Here is a 22,263-nt window from a genome sequence, read left to right on the forward strand (position 1 = left end):
AATTTTCTGCATCTGAAGTCGTACAAAATTCAATCGAATCGATGTGCTCCAGCCATTCTGCCTTTGATTGCATTTTATGAAATCGATTAATAGCTTATTACTGGTTTGCAGGTCTTTAGGGAGTGAAATGAGTCAAGGTCTTTATATCAGCCTATGAACGTTTCAGTCTGTTTCCCTTACCCTTTGTCGTTGTTGCTGTTGTTGTTGTTTTTGCGTTTCCCAAGCAAGCGATACAGAGTTATGGCAGTGCGTGACATTGAGCTACGAACGCATTTGTCGAAAAATATATACTTATCTCGGGATTTTTACCCCGTTCAGAAGTTAAACTATTAGGAAAAGTGCTTATGTAAATGCTTGTTTGCTCAATACAGATAATCAGTCGCCTAGATAGCCAAAGTAAGTTCCAGATGTTTACACTATTTTCCGGCCGCAATGTTGGTTTACCGCAGAGGTACACCAACATGGCGGCTCCATACTTGGCTATCTAAATTTGTGCAAAATATTTCGACGAATATCTGAGGTTTGGGAAAACGCACAGAAAAATTAGATAAGTGTCATCTTTCTTAATCTCCTATTACATCACAATTTCGTGACTTTATCCACTGAATGGTTTTCGAATAATTTTTTTTTTTTTATTGCATCAGGATTGCGTGACAGAGCAGGCCGAGAATTGTTTTGCTGGGGTCAACATACCTTAGTTTCTTTCAGCTTAAATGTACCATAATTCCCTACATGGGTTTCATTCTTGTAAAGACACATAACTCTGTTACAAGAATATAACGAGAGAATATCGTTTAGTTCGAGATTTTAACTTTATTATACTTAACGAAGTTTCTCAGAACGTTTTACCTAGGTGTAATCGAATAAATACATTGGCAAAGAAATTCTCTAACCTTTCTGCTCTTGTTGCTCAGACGTTCTTGAGTTCGTGCTGGGACTCTACTTGGTTCACGACCACGTCTAAAAATATGATGACGCTTCTAAGATGCTTTTTATCAAGTTGAAGAGTTGATAGCCCCGGTCGATAGCTCCTTTGGTATAACATGATTCTTGATAAATTCTTTCAAAATGTTCGCTCGTAAATTGATCTCTCATAAGGCTTCCAGACCGACCCGTTCCGAAAACGCTTAACGTCTATTAGTGTTGGTCTACCTCGAACGGTATGTTCATTTGTATGTGATTTCATCGCCCTAGAAATCATGGAATCCGTGCTAACTTTTCACGTCGACAACTTCTGTAAATTGCATGTGCTGACGCATGCACAGGTGACGCAGCCGAAATTTAAACCCAGGCCTCATTGCCTGGGTAAAAAGTTACTTCTATAGGGAGCTTTTCATAAAGCCAAACTGTATATGTCGTTTTGTTAACAACTTGTTCTTAAACCCTCAAAAATTATTTCATTGCTTTTCCTAAAACAACTCTTCGAGTTTATTTTGACAGTACGCTAAACTAATTGACAATCTGACTCTAAACAATTGCTCTTTTTCAGTTCTCATGCACAATAGCTAGGTCTAGTTTTTTAATTGATATAGCTATTTGACGAAAGTTTCAATTTCTTCTTGGCTGTTTCCTTCGTCCTGTCCGGCACCAACTCATTCAAGATTTAACGCTATGGATTTGCTGTTCTCCTGATATTGTAGCTCGTCGGGGTAATAAAATTCACTCTCAGAGTGTTCCTCGCCCGGGTACCGGGCACTCCCTTTATGGGTTTGACAACTAAAGCACGAGGGTACCCGGGGAGCATTTTGGTTTGACCGTTGACAAATCGTTGCTGACTACCCCCGGTCGGGCTAATTATAGTTACCCAACACCGCGAAAGTGTCCTAACTTTTGTGACGCGGCTGTTTTCGAGTTTGCGAGCGAAGCAATCTCGAAATAAATGTATCGTTGCGAAGGCGTTGTGGACGGAATCGCGTAGCGAGTGAACTGACATGGAACTTCAACATTTCTTCTTCGATTCTACGGAGGAATTGAGCCGGCAGGGTTATTTTCAGTGGATTTATTCGCTTCGAGCGGCGGGCACTCCGGAAATCAGTGTCCGGCCTTGTCTTTCCTTCAGTAGTGGAAACCCACAGAACGGTAACTCGCCGAAATCGCTTTAGATCGGCCCGAGGAGCTGGCAAACAACAAAGAATACAACACAGCAACAGGGTAAGTAGATTTTATTCACAAACTATAAGAATAATTGGCTTTTCAAGCAAAGCCGTTGCATTCCCATACAAACCACTATAAATTCAAACCGTTGTAACACAACACCTCCATATGCTGCAAGGCGGGAGTCATGTTTCGCGTGGTCAAATTCGGTCGTTATGTAATAGTACATGCCATATGTCGCGTTAGCCTGAACGTTCGCATAAAAAGGAAAAAAAAAGGATAACATTGAGAGCTTGGGCCGCCTGTGGTCAAGGCGGCCTTCATGGTATTTTTCCCCGAAAGACTCGATCCCAAAATTACCGTCTTTTTACGAGCGCTTAGCAAGCCGAAATAATAAGCCTGGTGGGAAAAATTAAACCATAGTATTTAAATGTCATCCTTTTGCAGTTATTTAGCGTTGTCATATCCGCATGAAATTTAACTTGGAGTTTTAGAAAATTTCAAAGTTATACGCATCGTAGCCTGCGTAGCAGGCGTATAAAGGGGAGGGGGTGGGGGAGGAGGAAGAGAATTCGGGGAGTATGTGTTAGGCTGGTCATCAAAATTTACTTTCTTAGTAAAGACAAACAAAAAACAAAACAAAAACAAAAACAAAAACAAAAGCAAAAGCAAAAGCAAAAGCAAAAGCAAAAGCAAAAGCAAAAGCAAAAGCAAAAGCAAAAGCAAAAGCAAAAGCAAAAGCAAAAGCAAAAGCAAAAGCAAAAGCAAAAGCAAAAGCAAAAGCAAAAGCAAAAGCAAAAGCAAAAGCAAAAGCAAAAGCAAAAGCAAAAGCAAAAGCAAAAGCAAAAGCAAAAGCAAAAGCAAAAGCAAAAGCAAAAGCAAAAGCAAAAGCAAAAGCAAAAGCAAAAGCAAAAGCAAAAGCAAAAGCAAAAGCAAAAGCAAAAGCAAAAGCAAAAGCAAAAGCAAAAGCAAAAGCAAAAGCAAAAGCAAAAGCAAAAGCAAAAGCAAAAGCAAAAGCAAAAGCAAAAGCAAAAGCAAAAGCAAAAGCAAAAGCAAAAGCAAAAGCAAAAGCAAAAGCAAAAGCAAAAGCAAAAGCAAAAGCAAAAGCAAAAGCAAAAGCAAAAGCAAAAGCAAAAGCAAAAGCAAAAGCAAAAGCAAAAGCAAAAGCAAAAGCAAAAGCAAAAGCAAAAGCAAAAGCAAAAGCAAAAGCAAAAGCAAAAGCAAAAGCAAAAGCAAAAGCAAAAGCAAAAGCAAAAGCAAAAGCAAAAGCAAAAGCAAAAGCAAAAGCAAAAGCAAAAGCAAAAGCAAAAGCAAAAGCAAAAGCAAAAGCAAAAGCAAAAGCAAAAGCAAAAGCAAAAGCAAAAGCAAAAGCAAAAGCAAAAGCAAAAGCAAAAGCAAAAGCAAAAGCAAAAGCAAAAGCAAAAGCAAAAGCAAAAGCAAAAGCAAAAGCAAAAGCAAAAGCAAAAGCAAAAGCAAAAGCAAAAGCAAAAGCAAAAGCAAAAGCAAAAGCAAAAGCAAAAGCAAAAGCAAAAGCAAAAGCAAAAACAAAAACAAAAACTGTTTTTCTTAATTTACCAAATTTATGAAACCAGTGTAAGAATCCATTTTCCTTATATTTTTTTGGGAGTTGCTGTTTTAAAAGTGTGTTAATTCCTTAACTTAATTGCGTGTACCCTCACCTATCATACTAAAGTAATAAAGTTCATGCACACTGTGTACTAAAAAAAAAATGAGCAAGAAATTTACACTAAAACAATAGTAAGAAAATTCTGACAGTCCTGACCAACTTAATGAAAATACTACTTTCACTTCCTTTATCATTTCTCACATGAAATTCATTTCCTGATTTCGACAAACCTATTTATAACAATTGGAGTCCAAAATTCGGACATTTTTTCTTCCATTTTTAATTAATTTTTAATCAATTTGGAGGATGCTTTACGGCTACCGGACATTGCAACTTCTTATTAGAGCCGATTTAAGACTTCTTGTCAAAGACTTTTCTTGGATTTAATGACAAAACACGACAAAAAAAAAAAAAAAAAAAAAAAAAAATACAAATTGTTCGTCGATCTTCCTTAGGAGTTTTAAATTTTCACCCCGGTAATTTCCGCGGGTGTTAAATTTAATGTAATGGTATTTCAGTACATTTTTTAAAAAGAAAACCTAAACCAAAGATTCTAGTTTTTTTCTTCCTTTTTTTTGGGTTTAAAATTTTTATATTGGCTAGTGACCAAATAACACTAATAACACGAAAAAAAAAAAAAAAAAAAATACAAATTGTTCGTCGATCTTGCTTTCGTGTGGTAACACTAATAAGTGAAAGTGTTCTGTAATATAAAAGTCCGTACGAATCTGAAATTGCAGTCGACAAGGATATAAACTTCGTAATAACTTATTCTCTTGATTATTTCCAATGTCACACCACATCTGTAATTATCTAGTGGTGAATACTGAACTCTTTTTTGGTGAATGAACTGAAGAATGTTTTCTTTTTTGGGTATTGTTATTATTAATTATCATTATTAATTTTATTTTCTTGCACCTTGCATAAACTATCAGTGGAAACTAAACGGTGCGCCAAGACCAAACACACTTCTGTTTATACTTCATAATCTTGATCTTGGTAGTTTCAATCAACCTATTTAATCTTTTTTCTTGCAGATAATCAGTGTTTCAGTGACAGCTGATTCATTGCTGCTGGTTTAAATTGTAAATAGCTTTAATTCTGTGTGGCGAAGATATTTTTTAATATGTAGATAGTGTCCCCAGTTATGTTCTTGTCAAGCTAATTAAAATTCTCTTTCATTCACTCAAAGAATATTCTTGGAAGTTTAAAACTAGTATTTACTATCACTTTATGATTTTCAGTTCGTATTTACAGTTTATTGAAATCATAATCTGTGTAATTTACAACAGAGTATTCTTTTTGCGAAAACACCCTTGCATTCGGTGATGCATTAGCGCTGAAGAAAGTTTAAACCCCGTCCATGTTCATACTACGACGGAGAAATTTAAGAACGCAGTTTTATTTCTACGGTTTGGCTTACCATCCACAATAATCCGTCACGAAAACGGTGGAATATTTGAAAATGCCGGCTTCGCGGTTTAGTGTGGAAGGAAAACATTTTGAAAACGGATCTTTTCGAAATCGATGAAAACGTTATAAACATGTGATTCCCAGCCAACTTTTTACTCAAACACAAATCCAAAATGACCGTCGATTGTTGCGTTTTTTTCAAACTGTTTCTCTGGCATTGTGTGGACGGGACCCAAGAGCAAAACCAAAGACTACTAAAACTAAACAAAGTTAATGGAGTTCTTAGAACTGTTTAAAAACTAACTGAGTCCATTAGCAGACGCTGTTTTCCTCGGGTTAATTACTTCTACTAACAGCTACCATGCTACACTAGTTACAATCGCACTAATAAACTAAAAATAAAAATTGAATTTACTTTGATGAATTACAGATCCGGCAGTTGCCTCAAACGATTGACCAGTGTGAAACAAATGACGTCTATATATGTAATGTAAACTTTAATAAAAATAAGGCAGGGCGAAGCTTATCAAATTGATCCGTGCCCTTCGAAAATTTTACCGCCTGTGTAATGGGTTTTATGACAGTTTTGCACTCTATGTCAACACACGAAAGGCAGGCATCTCCTCTTTAACAACAGCCTTGGCATTGCACTTCGTATTTTAAAATTTTCAAGGTACGTAGGTTCAATTCTTCATTTCTTTGCTCAGAGCCTCGTTATAACAGTTTCTCCGTGTGACTGAATTTTCCGAATTTACATCTATCGTAACTGAACTTCAACTAGACATCTTGCTAAAAAAAAGATCTAAAATTCATATTCATTTGTCGCTTATTATGTTAATGAAACAAACCTGCTAAAGTGTTGATTTTGTGCAAGAACCTCATTTAACAAGAAATTTCCGGGAAATTCCAAGTTACCCTCTTTTTTATATATTTATATAAGAATTTATTTTATAAGAATATGGAGGCTGAAATTTTAAGAATATTTTAAGAATAAACCCGAGGCTGAGATATTCAAACATAATTTCGTGCGTTGAAAGGCTTTATATTTTAAAATAAATCGTATAAAGTTCTTCCTTTCTCTCAACTTCAAAATCAGCCATAAAGCAACAAAAACAGTACTAGCCGTATGTTCGATGCTAATAACATTTCTGTAAGACAATATGGACGTCATATTAGGCTTCAATACATACAGACTGGCTCCAAAATTACTTTAACACCATTCAATCGCCAAATACATTCGGAAACAGGAATGTGCTACATTATATGATCTAAGACATTTTCATACGAATATTTTCAGCCTAAAATCGGCGGAAAATTAAAACGACAACATTCAACCTCGGCCGGAAAAACAATAGTCTTATTAAAAGAACAAAAAAGAATGTAGGAGCTAAACCTCTAGACCATAAGCTATCGAGAAATTTACAAATCTCAAATTTCAGCTGCCAGTTACAAAATGCACCACTTCTCAACTGAGAGTTAAATTCTGAATTGCGCTTTGTGCGTGATAACTTCCAAACTTTGGTAAAAATAAGAATTTCTATGAAACTTCTGGGAAGATATATAGACAGAAAACCTTTTATTAAACCGAAATTTTACAAGAATAAGTGCTAGAATTGCTCAGCTTTAACCAGATATACAAATAAATAAATGAAATGACTAAATGGATTTTTTTTTGAGTTATTTTTTCCCCATTTTTATCGTCCTATTCTTAAGCTTTTAATAGAAGAAACAAGTTGAAATTTCGAAAGTCACCCTAGTTCTTCCTTTTCTACACTAAGGTTTGTTAACTGATATAGTCACAGCCCCTTCTAAGTGCCAAGACGTGTACAAGACTGCGTTGTGGGCCATTAAGGAGACAGGCCTTTCGGTAGAGATCCTGATTCTCCACCAACATACTATTAACCAATATACCGTCTCTTCTTCACTCATCATTTCCTACATGTTATTCATTTTCATTTGTCGATTTATTGCCTCATTTTCACTCATTGGAGTCGAAAATACGTCATGTTTTCATTTTTTCGCGAACTGATATGTTCATTAATCGACACAGGAAATATTTCGGCTACTGAAGTGAAAGTTGCAATTCCTTGCAACTGAGTGAAAACTTCCTCTAGCAATTAAGCGTTTGCTTTGAGCTCGGTAAAGTTTGGTTAACTGATATCGTTACAACTCTATCTAATTGCTAAGATGTACACAAAACTATGTTGCGCGCCATTAAGAAGACAGATCTTACTGATGAAGACAATTTGAGTTTTAATTAAAATATGAATTACTAATTTTCCATGTGTACGCATGTTGGTGGCAAACGAAATACCTTGTATTTTTATTCCACTGGATAATTGTGTGTAAAATGTTTCCTTCTCCCATGTTACCATCCCTATAAATTTGGAAAAACAACTTTTTTCCCGTCCATAAAACCTGGATCGCCTTACACAAGACCACAGAAACGCTTAATTCATGCCCGTTAGAGCATGCCTACATTAATTTAATGGTGGCTAATCGGGTCCTTCAAAAACCATGGGTCTCGCAAACGTTTCGTCGAATTTTACGGGTCTCGCAGTCCTTTTCTTTTTAGCAGTTATGTGCGTCTCACAGTCTCGATTTTACTCACGAAGCTCTCTCGGAGTGTCGATTTTTTGCAAGGCGAAGAGAGTGTCTTAAGTCCCCATTTTTATTGTTTGTTTTTATAACTGACATCTGAGAGTTTGAGCATTAGAATAAGTTGAAGTCTCGTAATTTAATTTAGCCCGCGTTAAATTCAACTGTTCAAGAAGGTTTTCAAAAAGTCGTTTCATTTTCGGCAGCCCACATTGCGCCGTTTTCAAGCATCCGGGTCGGTCGTTTTCCAATTTATCAGTTAGCGTTGAGAGAATTTAAATATATATTTTTTAAATTTTGTTCTGTTTTTATTATTATTGTTATTATTATTATTATTATTATTATTATATTTTTGTTTCTTTTTGTTTTCTCTTTTCATACATATTATATGCCAAAAGATCATGCTCTAGATGGCACCGAACCAATGAGGAAAACCCTATATTCAACACCTCCCTGTAAAAAAATAGAGAGAGAGAAAAGAAAGAATGAATAAAAATTTTCCCTTCATGATACACCCCAGAGTTAAACGATACAAAATTACCTTTTTCAGTCTTTTTGTAATCTGCAGAGTTAAAACTTGAATTAGGAAGCTAGATTTTTCAAAGTTTGCCCCACAAAGGGTTCTAAGTAGAGGAGTAGAGGACGATACACAACGGCGCGAAACAGACGACTTGCTACTCTTGTCCGCATGACTTCATGCTGAAATAAATACAGTACAGCGCTTTTAAGTGCTCTTGGCGCACTAAATCCAGCAGTTGTCTCAAATAGATGACCAATGTGAAACAAATGACGTCTATAAATGTAATGTGAACTTTAATTAAAAAAAAAAAAAAAAAAAAAAAAAATAGGGCAGGGCGCAGCTTATCAAATGGATCCGCGCCCTTCGAAAATTTCACCGCCTGTATAATGGGTTTTATGACAGTTTTGCACTCTGTGTTAACACACGAAAGGCAGGCAACTCCTCTCTAAGAACAGCCATTTTTAAGGTACGTAAGTTTGATTCTTCATTTCTTTGCTCACAACCTCGTTATAACAGTATCTCCGTGTTATTGTAATTTTCCGAATAAACATATATCGTAACTGAACTTCAGCTATAGATCTTGCTAAAACCCATCTTCATTTGTCGCTTGTTATGTTAGTGAAACAAACCTTCTTAAGTGCCGACTTTGTCCTAGAACCACATTTTAATTTTCGGGAAATTCCAAGTTACCCTCTTTTTTTATCTATTGATATAAGAATTTATTTTATAAGAATATCGAGGCTGAAATTTACGAAATTTGAAGAATATTTTAAGAATAAACCCGAGGCCGAGATATTCAAACATAATTGTAAATAAAATGAAAATTTTATGTTTTAAAATAAATCGTTTAAAATTCTTACTTTCTCTAAACCTCAAAATTAGCCATAAAGCAATAAAAACAGCACTAGAATAAGTTGAAGTTTTGTAATTTCCATTTCCTAAATCCAAGGAAACTGCCCTATAAAACTCTTCTTCAATCCCCAACAGTTAATCTGTTCTTGCATTATTGGCTTTATTTGGTAAGGTTAATTACGATTCTCAGTTGTAGCTCGGCGGCTGAAATTTATTCCGTTTTCTCTCCTTTCTTCTTCACCTACAAGGACAAATAAGAAAAAAATTAAGCAAACGTAGTTAAGTGGCAGTCCCGCTGAAAGCGGTCCACTCGACTTCGGGACCAAAAATCGTTTTCCTTCATTTTTTGTCAGTGAAAAGGGTTTGACACATATATATAAAAAGGCAATTTATTATTTTCCAATTCCTTCTTTTTGCTTTGCTACGAGCCAAAATTGAATTTTGGCCAAACTGAGGTTGCCGACCGTGATCAGAAAGGTAAAATTCACCGATTTTGTGAAGCATGCTACGTCGCCTAAAATGCAGCTCACGGAAATTCGTTTTCATGCGAATTTTAAGGTACATTCATTACTTTGCCTGACGAAATATGGAAACTTTTCGAAAAATTCGAAGCTTACCAGCGAGGCTGGAAGATACCCTACTCCGAGGCCTTTGATCACCTACTAAAATTTAGCCAAATTTGACGGGGAAGATCTCAAAAGTTGGGTCTAAATGAAGCCTAAAAAGCACACCACAGTAAATTTCATACCTTAATAAACCATTCTATAAGTTCAAACCGGCGGGTATCTCATTGGATTGCACGCGAGAACAGATTAAAAAAATTCAATTTTGGCTCGTAGCAAAGCAAAAAGAAGGAATTGGAAAATAATAAATTGCTTTTTTATATATATGTGTCAAACCCTTTTCACTGACAAAAAATGAAGGAAAACGATTTTTGGTCCCGAAGTCGAGTGGACCGCTTTTAGCGAGACTGCCACTTAATACTCTTATCATGGCCACCTGCATATGATCCGACAGTCATGACAGGTCGGGCTTACTAGAGCTAACTAAAATTACACTGAACAACCTGGAGTGACAACAACTCGTTTTCTGCTTTATTAGAACCCAGAATTCTGATCTACAAACACTAAGCTGAGGTACTTACTGTATAGAGATTTATTTTCTTTTTTCTTTCTTTTTACACTTATGACCTCGCTTAGCTAAAGTTGGTGATGGAGAGCTGTTTTTCGTTGGCTACAGTGCAGCTACAGTCTAAGCATGATAAGTTCTAGGAGATCGGTCACTTGGAATGACATACAAAATCCAACCTCTGCCGTTAGTATTTTGCATGGGATTTCCAGAAACTTAAGGAGCTCAGTCTCGGCATTTTGTGTTATTTTGACCACTTACAAAATTATCTTTAAGGTGAAAGAAAACAGGAAATTGTAGTTTACTGAAACACCAAAGAGATAATAATTTACCATAAAGAAACAAGGATGGTCATGATGGAGAAGATGAACACGGATTGCAAACGACCAACATGAAAATATTTAGGCTAAACTTCTCAAGATGAGAAACCGTGACGTAGCTCCTTTAAAAGAACTTTTCGTTGCTGGGTACGTTATTTTGATTTGTCGCGAAATGAATGTCTGGCGCCTCATGATGTGTGGTATCAAAGTGATACAGGAAATTGTTTTGAGCATGTCTTGAATCAGTTCTCAATAGTAAACGTTTCATTATTCACTGATTATTCGAGTGATGGCTTTATATTACACTCGAATCAAAACGGTGTGCATAGGTCGCCAGACGCGCGAGGTCACAAAACAAATATATTATTGTCTGTTATCTTGATCTTAATCTGTTAGAGCAGGATATTTAGCCGATGGGTTGTATAAAAGCTTCTATCTGCTCAAGATATATTCGTTAATGTGAAATGTTCTCACCGCAATCCCTTTGAGGCGCGGGCGGAGAATATCAGCTAATATCGAGGATGTGTGCGTTTCTCTGTGTAAAGCTTGGTTTAAACAGGTGTTCACTTAAAAATCGTTCTGTCATATAGTGTAGAGATGAATACAAAGGTTTTGTAGCTTCGGGTTGTTCAGGAAGGAAAAAACAAACTCTCCGTCGCCATCAATTTTTGTATAAGTTACAATTTTAATATATCGAAATTGGCATGTTAACACTACGGGGACCGTTGACAACGGCCGAACAATAGATTTGCCCAAATTGAATAATTTAGATGCATGGTTAAACTAAGGATTCCGCTAATACTGAAATATACCATTTGTTGGTGTCAGTTTTTACTCGTGGATATGTCTATATCCACGGCATAATGAAGGGGGTTTTGCCTGCGAATGAGTCACCTACTCATTTGTAACCGGAGGACATACGGAATTTGAACATTAGTAGGTAATATTTGCACTGGTGTTAGGCCTACTTCACACTAGCGACATAACTGCGTATTCGCTTTATGTCGGTAATACGAACATCGACATATAAAGGCATAATGAAAATATCCTTATGTTGTTTTGTTCATGCTGTTTTGTTGCTAATATGTCAAAATGTGAACATGTTCACACTACAAACATAACGAGGTGACGTCCTTCTTATGTCGTTATGTTTATGCCGTTATGTAGACTTGCTACCAGTCGGCCTTCGCTTAATTAGTCATCGCCCTCGAGCGAAAAGATAATTTGCATATTGTTAGTTACACGCACTCATCGGGTCTTCTCTGACATCCATTTCTCTTCTCATCTGATTAGCAAATAGTATTTTATCTAAAAACAATGCGTTATCGGCAGGTTACACCAGGGAGTTTTAAATTATCTGAAAGGTTCGCAGCTAAAGCTTCTGAACTATGTAAACAGCTACGAATAGCTTTGAGATAACCAGCAAGCAAGATCAATTGTTTCTAAGACCTGCTTGTTTTTTTGTTTTTTTTTTAATTTTTGTTTTCGTTTTTGTTTTCTTGTTCGTTAACTTTTGTTTTGTTTTGTTTTTGTTTTTAATTCTTTTTTCGTTTCTTAAAGTTTTGTTTTGTCTTCTTTTTTTGTCTTTGTTCTTCATTGTCGTCTTCGTTTTTTTTTTGTTTTTTTTCTGTTCAAAAAAAGAATAAAACGCAAACAAATATTAAAAACAAGCACGAAAACAAAAATGCAAAAGGTTAAGGGAGTGTAGACCATCGATCATGTTTTGCTGGCAGTAGCCATGACCTGACCGTTGTGTTTTGCTCGTCAAGCGTAATCACACATCGGTTACTATAATCTCTACTACTACTTTATTGCTTGTTCACTTGTCTCAGGAGAAGAATATAGCAAGTACAAAGGTCACAAAGATTGCAAGTAAAGTCAAGGATTTTTTCTTCATCTTCTTTTTCTTCTTACTCTTTGGGTTTTAATATTATGTGAATAGTTCGTTAACTTGTAAGAAGCTGTTGAAAGGTCGTTGTATAAATAAAAGCATATCATTTTCAGAGCTCTCAAGCCTCACGCAAACGAATGTAATCTTATGCTCTTAAAGCGAACTAATTATTTCAAGGAGCCCGCAAGAGTAGCCTTATTTGTGTTGAAAGTCTGGCTACGGCCCTGAACTTCTACTGGCTTCAAAAGCAACGAAGGAAATTATTTTCACACTCTACGATGATCGTTTCGTTGTTTGCGTGTTCTGTGTTTTATTGTTTGAGGTTTTCGTGTTTGAGTGTGATATAAACTCGACAAATGTAGACATATTGCATGTGAGCTCCTTTTGGCGAAGGGAAAATATTAGAAGGGACGCAAAAAACAAAAATGAAAACAAAACTTAAAAGAAAAAACAAACACAAACATTAAAAAAATTAAAATGGTTGGTGACCCTTGTGAGCTGCCGTATTAAGAATCATGAAGCATCCTACATTACTTGAATGTTTTGGATGTAAGAGAGCCAGGTAAAAATAATTGCCAACCGGCGGTTTGCGGCACTTTTAACTGAATTCTTAGCGAGGTTGTTAAAAGGTTGTTAAAAGGTTGTTAAGAAGTACACGAACTAGACTTCACGTTTTCAGGAATAGCCCCAGTTTAGTTAGGAAACGATTAATTCGTGTTTGATGTCTAACCTAAAGGAATGCTTCACGGTTCAACTACATGAACGTGATACCGAAAACATCTGGATCATTCTCAACTATGTAAACACAGATATCAAGAGGTTTTAACCTCGGCTATTATATGTAACCACTCTAGCTTGAAATGTGTTACTAGTATACTTTAAGGGTAGTGAATATAGCCAAAAGAATGATGAAATAATAACACCAAACAGTAACAGCAGTTTGCTTTAGGTGACCACGGTCAGTAAAGGAGAGGTTTTTTGCCGGAATACAAAAACAGCTGTCTTCAACTGACATATTAAAGTATCATGGTAGGTGGATTGAGAGTGTTTGGAAATCGCGCTCTTACGCTGGCGCTTTGAAAGAAAAGCACATCAACCTATACATTTTCTGAAAACTTAATAGTTATAGACTACAATCATTTCTCTTAAATTTTCTAAGAAGCTATTGTCGCAGTGATATCAAAAGAAATACCCAGGACCACGGTTTGGCTTAAAGTGGTTCACTTTCGCACGTGAATTATCGGAGCGGTGCAATTGACATCGGGTGTCGGCGATTTTTCAGATATGGGTTGGGGTTTTTTCTACACCCTTAAAGTTTGATATTCTCAATGCGGACGTTTCCTTCTACTAAAGAGGCCATAACTTTGAAGCGGAATCGAAATTACACAAAGCCCGACACTCTTTTTCGAAGAAGGTATGATTAGCTGTTAAACATCCCCTCTACACTGACAGATGTCGGCATGGGTCAGTTTGCAACAACAATGGTTATGACAACTTGAAATAAACAGATGTCTACAGTTCTGGCGCGGAAACCCGTCGCAGTGAAATCGTCCGAGAAGCAACAAACGACTAGGAGCTTTATACAGGTTTGTATTGTTAGTGCCGTCGATCGGCGACATTGGTATTATGTTCCTCAAGCTTAGGCTTCTTCGTTCTCCAGACATTTTTTGAAACCATGCCTCGTGAAGCCAAAAAGAGGAAATCTCGAGATCCACATCGTCTACATCTATATCTGCGCTTGACTCCTCTCTGCTTGTTGAAGTTTCGGAATCGCGTCCGTTCTCCAGCAATTTCGTGCGACTAGCACTTGTTGTAGTTTGTCCTTCAGCTTCATTGGAGGGACTAGCGTCCTCGAGTTCCTTCAACCACTCTTCTTGGTTACACTGCGGACACTGCGACTCCCCGGGGGGGGGGGCACAGCCATATATGGGCTATATAGGTATGTGCCGCTGTGAAGGGTATGGTTTTCAAGCAGTTTACTTTAGGATAGGGTACATAAATCAGAGCGTTTGGGTCTAGAATAGGGTATAATTTTTCAAAAAACTGACTAGTTGGTTGAATTTTTTATCTAGACTAAGGAAACCAGGAATTGCCACTAAATAATATAAAAAAAATCAACAAATCGGCAAGTTTAAATCTACGCAAATCAGCCTCAACAGTGTCGATAGCTGGGGAGATTTAGGGAGTTTACTCTGGTATAGGGTAGCAAAATTCAGCTGAACTAGCTCTGGTATAGGCTAAGGGTTCCAGGGTCCCAGCGGCACATCCCCACCCAGAAATTCCCAAAGTACCCCCCCCCCCCCCGAGCTGCGACCCACGGTCGCTCAGAGCCAAAGATCTTGTTCTACCAGATTTTGGCCTCTTCGGCTTCTACGAAGACGAAAATGGGCAAAAAGTTTTCTTGCGTTTTCGTCCTAACATAAAGAAAATTTGACAAGAACGAAAGCTAACTTGGGATGAAACAACCAAATCGAGAGCAGTTCGCGTATCGCTTTACACCTGACAACTGGCGGTGAATTTTAATTAGAGAGCGCCGTAATGGGTTAATGAGATTTACCTTTATCTTAAAAAGTAAAAAAGCTTTTTTTCTCCATTCTTTTTGCAAAATATTTATCTCAGGCTTCTCAATTTGAACAGCACCAAAAAAAAAAAAAAAAAAAAAAAAGAGAGAGATTTTCGCATTTTTCGTAAAAATCCAACTACCATGATACCTTAAGAACGTTCGCGCCAATTGTTTCTGCGCATCCTTACTGCACGCGCAAATTCACACGCCACGTCATGCATCGATGCGCGCGCTAACTAATAATATAAACAATGACAGGGCAGATGACCATTGCTATAGCTTTGCCTGGATATTTAACGATCTTGAACGTTCGGTGACCCCATTTGTCTTGTGGTGGATCATTTTCTCTACCGATTTTCCACGTTTGGCGAAAACATGAAGAAAATCTATCAATTAGAAGTTTGAATTTTTTGCAAAATGCACCATTGAATTTCGTTATTTTAAGCTATTCATTTATCTGTACGGCGGTTTCAAACGCCTCCGGGAAAGGGAAATCAGTGGCTACATCCATATCTACGAATTAATGACAGTTCCACTTTGATTTTAGTTTATCGATAAGTCGTGGCAGAGTTTGGACCAAGAACAGTACTGTTAGCTGCGCTTCTGTCTCGTTATTCGAAATAATTTGTAACATTTTCGTCGCAGCCCGTTAAAAGGCCTTTCATCACACTTCACATCTCTTTGCTTAGCAGACTTTCCAAAGACAGTGAATTATATTCAGATGAAACGTACTGGAACATTTAAAGAGCTTGCGAGACCTAGTGATTGGTGAATGTTTAACTACTTGGCTCTGATACTGAAGGAGGTATTTTCTTTCAAAAACTACAGAAAATCTGGGTGGTAAATGTTCTAATGAACCAAAGTACTCTGTAAAATATTAATTATTTAAAACCTTCTCAAACAAGACCGTATTTAATACATCGGTTCAACTTACTGCTAATCATGTCATGTACTTCTAATATTCAGAAATGATATCTTTGTAGCTTGATCAGAAACTGGTGCCTTATGCTAATTAGGCTAACATTGTAAATAATATTCCTGGAAGCGCGCGGAAATGAAACGAGGGTCCTGTGGTAAGAAAGTGAATAACCACCCCCTCCCACCATCACCGTCCACCTGTGACGTAGAGAGTAGTAAACATCCACCACCACTGGGATTAAGTAAAAACTCGCAACATTTCAAAACCACCGTAAAAATTACTTTTTTGTGTTTTCGACCTTAAAACGTTTAGTTTTAAGAGGTTCCTTCACTTTGAGAACATTTTTTGTTTTGTTTTGATTCACAGAACATGACAGACCATGACACCATTGCACTGTCTCTGACCGTACTTTATGCGATAACAATGCTCGTAGCTTTGGTTGGTAACACACTGCTGATCTACATCGTGTGGAAGAAACCAGGAACAAGAAATCTGACAAGTTTCATGTTTGTTAACATGGCGGTGGCTGATTTGATGGTTGTTGTGTTTCAGATGCCTGTCAGCATTACTCACTTTTATGTCTTTGGAAGCTCTGAGTTTCTTCGGGTTTTTGCCTGCAGATTTCTCTACTATGCTGTTTATGTCTCGACGATCGCCTCCATTTTCTGCCTTACTGTAATAGCATTTGATCGATACTTTGCTGTTGTGCATCCTTTCCGGCGGAGCATTTGGTTCAGGAAGCCTAAGATCATTACGCCAATTATCTGGATCTCATCCATGGCCTTGATGTCAATCGTACCAGTTGCTTTCAAGCTCATCCGAGGCAAGTGTCGAATTGAAAAATCTCTAATTTTGCCCTTCTATGCTTACTTTTTTGCTGTCGGCTTCCTCCTGCCCCTCGCTGTCATCTCAGTTCTGTACACCCAAGTTGCTCGAAAACTGTGGTTCCATGAAGTGCCTGTGGATCATAACGTAAGTGAAAATCAACGAGAACAGGAAATCCCCAGGAAGAAAGTCATCCGAATGCTCATCATTATTGTTGTGGTGTTTGCACTCTGCTGGCTTCCAGTGCACGTCTATCAGATGGACGAAGGTGTGAGCTTCGGCGTGAGTGGGCGTGGGGCGATGTGGGATCCTTATGTAATTATCTACATTTGCTACTGGTTCAGCCAGGCAAACAGCGCCATAAACCCTTGGTTGTATATTTGTCTGAACGGAAAGATGAAAGCAGCTTTTAAAAACATGGTCCTATGTCGCCAAGAGGAAATCACTCGTCGAGGACAAGTGACCTTAACCACCACCAGAAGAAGCAGAGGGAGTTCCACACTGAAATCCATGTTGGAAGCCAGAGTGTAAATAACAGTTCGTTCTTCACTCCAAAGGAGTTGCACAAAGAACGCTTTGCTAAAAGCCAAAATGTAAAAAATAGTTTGTTTTTCAACCCAAGCGAGTTCTACAAAGAACTAAACGCTGGAAACGAAAATGTAAGTTATATAGTTTCTCCTTCATGCAAAGTGGGTTCTTCCAAGTACTCCTAGGTGGAAGCTTAAGTGTAAATACCAGTGCCCGTTTGTTCTTGACGAATTTGCTTTCGTCTTACTTCATTTCTAATAACGCTCCTTACCATAAATACTCACTGTGATTGGGTGCTATTAAGCTTATGTCGAATTTGTCGATAGCAGTATCTTACAAAGTCTCGCGCTAAAACAAGTGCGGTACACACCTGACATGGCATGTACCCTCATTCGTTTACAGCTGTTCATTACCAGTAGTTTAACCAGTGTCATTTGCAAGAGATTAGCTTCTTAGTTGAAAAACGTTTCAACAAGGAGGGATGCTCCAGGAGCGCTTCCCAGCGAAGCATTTCACTATCCTAACTAGACGCTCTAAGCGCGTTTACTCGGGCTTCGTACCACAGTATCAAATCGTACTTTACGAAAACGCGTATTGGACACAATGAAAGGAAATTAAAGAATCAGGATTTTTTAGCACAAGAGGTCCGCTTAGATATTTACTACTCAAGTTGCTTCGTTGAGTGTGTCCTCCTCATCCTATCGAAAGTTTTGAGTTTAAACCATTTTGATTCAAGAATAAAGCACAGCTGTCTACGCATTGATGGAGAAGTTGTTTGCAAAAAAAATTTCGAGGTCTTTTTACAACTTATGGCGATTACTTTGTACATGCTAGCAGAAATTGTACGAAGTTTGTTTACTTGTCGTGACGATCCGAGTAAATTGTGTAGCTGAACATCTTTGCCGTGTTGCGATCTTAAACCCTTTTCAAGAGTCATATCTCCTTTGGAGAACGGATAATCCCTTTCGACAGAGCCAAAACGAATCACGATAAACTCCTTTGCGAAAACAACAGTCCTGTGACTAGGCTTAAATTGCATTGCACATAATTTGCATAAACTTTCAAGTTGTGTATTTTGCGGATAACTTCCAAGAATTTGCGACCCTTAACGCAGTTTATGAAGAAATATTCAAGCTACATATTTTTATTGAATCAAGGAAGGAGTATGAAAAAGACTCTCATTTATAAGGGACTGCCTATTTTTTTGCCAGTGTTTTCGTAGATTGAACTCATACCGCAATCGGCTCAGTTGTTATCTCACGAGAACGTTTTGAGCGTGAACTTTGCTTACCTGGCTGGCTTTCAAGCAATATAATTCATGGACCGACCCTTTCTGAAAACGATCGACATCTTTGCATGTGTGATGAACGTATAAGGCGCGATTCTTGCCAAAACTTTCTTCGCAAAACACCGCATTCTGTCACGAAGAGCTAGCAATGCCGCGTTTCTCGTCCCCAGTTTTTATGGTCTACGCATGGAACACCTGGGACCATGACCCTCTTTTGGCGACCAAAACGCTTGCATTTTATGACTCGGGCTTTCCTACGGAAGCCCGAGTAATAACAGATAGAGAGATATTACTCAGCAGGCAACTACTGCGGTAAAAACCTCGCGAAACTTTGTCATCCAATCAGAAATAAAGCTAAAACCAAGCATGACACGCTCGCACACCTTTTCCCGCCTTTTAAGTCGGCTACGTGTCTTGGCTTTGAGTTTTAATTGGTTCACTGGAGTGACTACTTTAGTTTTGTTGTTTTACGACTTTCGAAGAAAAACTACAAATAGTCTTAGTAAATGTGTCATCTAGCTTGTCTACAAAAGCTTTCGTTTTAGTTAAATGTCAAATAAAATAGTACAATAGTCAGTACAAGTAAATGCCTAATTTTGTAATTAACAGGTGACGGTTTTGCATATCTGATCTTGATTAGCATAGATTTTTACGATTTTATTTCTCCGCTTGCTCCTAAATTTTGGTGTCGATCGAAAATGTAAATCAAAGAATCAAGACAGTGTTTGACCACATTTCCAAAGGCCTCGAAGTTCGTCAAAAATACTCCGCTATGCGTATATTTTAACTCTCTTTTGGTGTTTGCATAGGTGGTCAAATACGGTCGTTTTTGCCTGATATATTACATATTGTTTATAGGTGCTGATGACATGTCGTGCATAACGGATTAAAAATAAAGACATGGTTTATCCCTACGATAACCACCAACGTTTCTGATTCCAACTGCGACTGTGCTTACGTGGGCTCATGCAGTTTTAACATGTGTTGATAATGGATATTAAAAGAAGTAAATAAATGGCTATCGTTTCCTGCGAATTTACTGTGTGTACCCTCGCGTGTTCCAGGAGGCGTTTCACATGCATTCTGCTAAGCGAGCTGCAAACGCCTCCGTGTTCTGAAGGTGATATGGAAATATGACTTATAGAAGGTTTGCTAGCTTCCGATGCTGAAAGAAATCTCGAAAGACATCCACATTAAATTTTTCGCAGACCAAGTCACAGCTGTGGATGTCTTGTAATCGAAAGCCGCCATTTTCAGTGCCGAACAACTCATTTTTGGAATTTCTACGGCTGAACGGAACGTTATTGCCGCTTCTGACATATTCGAATTCGATCTCAAGTTTCCGGAATTGAACTTAACTTCACCACTTTCTTTCTTAGATACATACGGTATGTCAAGTTGTGCATGAAGTACATCGGTGCATCACTGGCCAACAAAATGCTTGTTGACAGATGTTATTTTGTCGTTTAACGCCACGAGAGCTAAGAAGTGAAACCTACGAAGAAAAGAGTTAAATAATTCGAAACAAAGCAATTTTTTGTCACTAAAAACTTGCGTAAAGCTTGAATAATCGAATTTCACTCGCTGTATTTTCTAAATCAAAAAGGATTCATACGCCATGACTCTTCCAAAATAGCAACTTACAAATCCAATGTACTGTATGTATCTATTTTGTAGACAACGTGATAAACACGATTTGGTCATGCTCAACTTCTTTGAACGTTTTTAATGTAAATGGCCTACTGATGATTTGCCTCAGACATTGCCAATACGAATATCAATGTCCAAGCTCATGACAGTTAGAGCTTTCTCTTCACCTCGTTCTTAGGTGACAGATGTAACTTGTATTTGCTTCGAGTGTCCATTCCTGGGTTCTCAGTAAATGCAAGGCCATGTAAAAGGGAAAAAATTAAAAATAACAAAAACATAAAAAAATAATTAGCCACAAATGATTGAACAATAACATCCAAGAGTAAACTAGAGTAGTAAATTTCTGTTTGAGATACCAACTCAAGACAGGCAATGATCATGATTATCATAGCGAAAATTCACTGTAAATGCATGAGATGGTATCCGATCCAGGATCCAAAAATTCTGAACATCGGCCAATGAACAAACGGATGACATACCCTCTACAAAAACAAATTAACAAGAAAACATTAAAATATAAAGGGAACAAAGCAAGCCATAAAAGTATGCACTTATTGTGATAAAAGAGGGTAGAAACCGGTAAAAATCACACCATCAACTCGCGCGAACATCTGACAAATCAAAGAAAAAGCCCCACCTTCAAGTCAGAGTTTGACCGTTAAACGGTGGGGCCCGCCCATTTTCTTAAAGTGCTACTCTCGAACTAAAGGTTCACGTAAAAATAATTCACGATACTGATCCTTGTTCTTGAGGCCTTATGCGCCCCTTAGCATGAAATAGTTGGGTACGGTGAAGGTGGCTGATCCTTGTTTCCCCGCAAACGACCAAAAAAATATCCATATCAAGCGAGTGTGATAAACAAACGTTTTCAACATAGCATGATTTCTATTGACTAGTTCTGATGTAAAAAAAAAAAAAAAAAGAAAAAAGCTTACCCGCAATTCAGAATTGGTAAATGTCTGGCCTAGACTTCACACTAGAAGCTCCTAGAAAATTTTCGTTTCATTCTCATAATGAGAAATCGGTCGAGACTGGCAACCTACTATCAACTTGCGACAAAAAATGTGTCGGCCATTGTTCCAACTGAGACGACATATGACTAATCCCTCTACTACATTAGACACCTACAAACTGCAAACATCAAAAGCTCAGAAACTTGACGTTCGTCCGTTGGAGAGAAAATCCGAGCCCGCAACCCGCCCCAAACTCTCTCTTCCGATCGCTCTCTGTCAATTCTTGTTGCATGCTAATCTGACCAAATTTCGTCTTGCGTTCCCTGTGTCTCACCCAAGCGAGAATATTCGAGATTTTCGTGAGTGGTTCAGATTTTGTACTTCCCCACCCTCGAAGATTTTATTTGCAGGGACGAATGACGTCCAACAGTGATTTGTGGCAAAGAACCAACCAGATGCCTGATGATGCTAAGATCTTGAAGAGACGTTGGAGATGGATAGGCCACATTCTCCGCAAACCCCTAACCAGCATCACGAGGCAAGCTCTGTCTCGGAACTCTTAGAGCAAGAGGAAGTGTGGACGACCACGGAACTCGCGGTGTTGGAAAATTGAATCAGACATCAGGAGACTGAAGGCTGAGCTGCAGTCAGCTCGAGAGGAGCGCCCAGGACAGAGACCTCTGGAGAACTCTTGTAGGTGGCCCATGCCCCTGGAGGGTGTGACGCAAGCCAGGCGTGCGTCTATTTTCAAAGCAAGCAGCGTGAAGGTCAAGACAAAAGTGGTGGCTTTAGGCAATTAAGGAATTAAAAGTGAATGATGGTGATAGTCGATGACAGTGCATGATAGTTGGCGGCGGTTGTCACGCCGTTTGACCAGGACTTAAAAACACTTAAATTAATCGCACCACTTTCTTGTCCAACTCCAGTCGTATGCGTGACTCTCGTAGACGTTCTTCACGTGCTCTCGTGCCCCTTTCCTCTTTAATCAATTCTCATCCGGTTAGAAGGTAAACCAACCCACCATTGACTCTCGTATACGACTATACAAGTATACAGTTTCTTCTTGTTTTGTTTGCACTGTTTCATCTGGAGTA

The 22,263-nt window shown here is 38.1% G+C and overlaps 1 protein-coding gene across 1 annotated transcript; it reads left to right on the plus strand.

Annotated features, from left to right (window-relative positions):
• Positions 1–12,257: 12,257 nt before the first annotated feature.
• Positions 12,258–20,047, plus strand: LOC145460316 (substance-P receptor-like). Its single transcript, XM_081445076.1, has 2 exons — positions 12,258–14,029; positions 16,292–20,047. The coding sequence occupies exons 1-2, from the start codon at positions 13,952–13,954 to the stop codon at positions 17,279–17,281; spliced, it is 1,068 nt and encodes a 355-aa protein (XP_081301202.1). The 5' UTR covers positions 12,258–13,951; the 3' UTR covers positions 17,282–20,047.
• Positions 20,048–22,263: the final 2,216 nt, after the last annotated feature.

This window comes from Orbicella franksi, chromosome 11, assembly GCF_964199315.1.
Source record: "Orbicella franksi chromosome 11, jaOrbFran1.1, whole genome shotgun sequence".
In the NCBI taxonomy this organism is placed as follows: domain Eukaryota; kingdom Metazoa; phylum Cnidaria; class Anthozoa; order Scleractinia; family Merulinidae; genus Orbicella; species Orbicella franksi.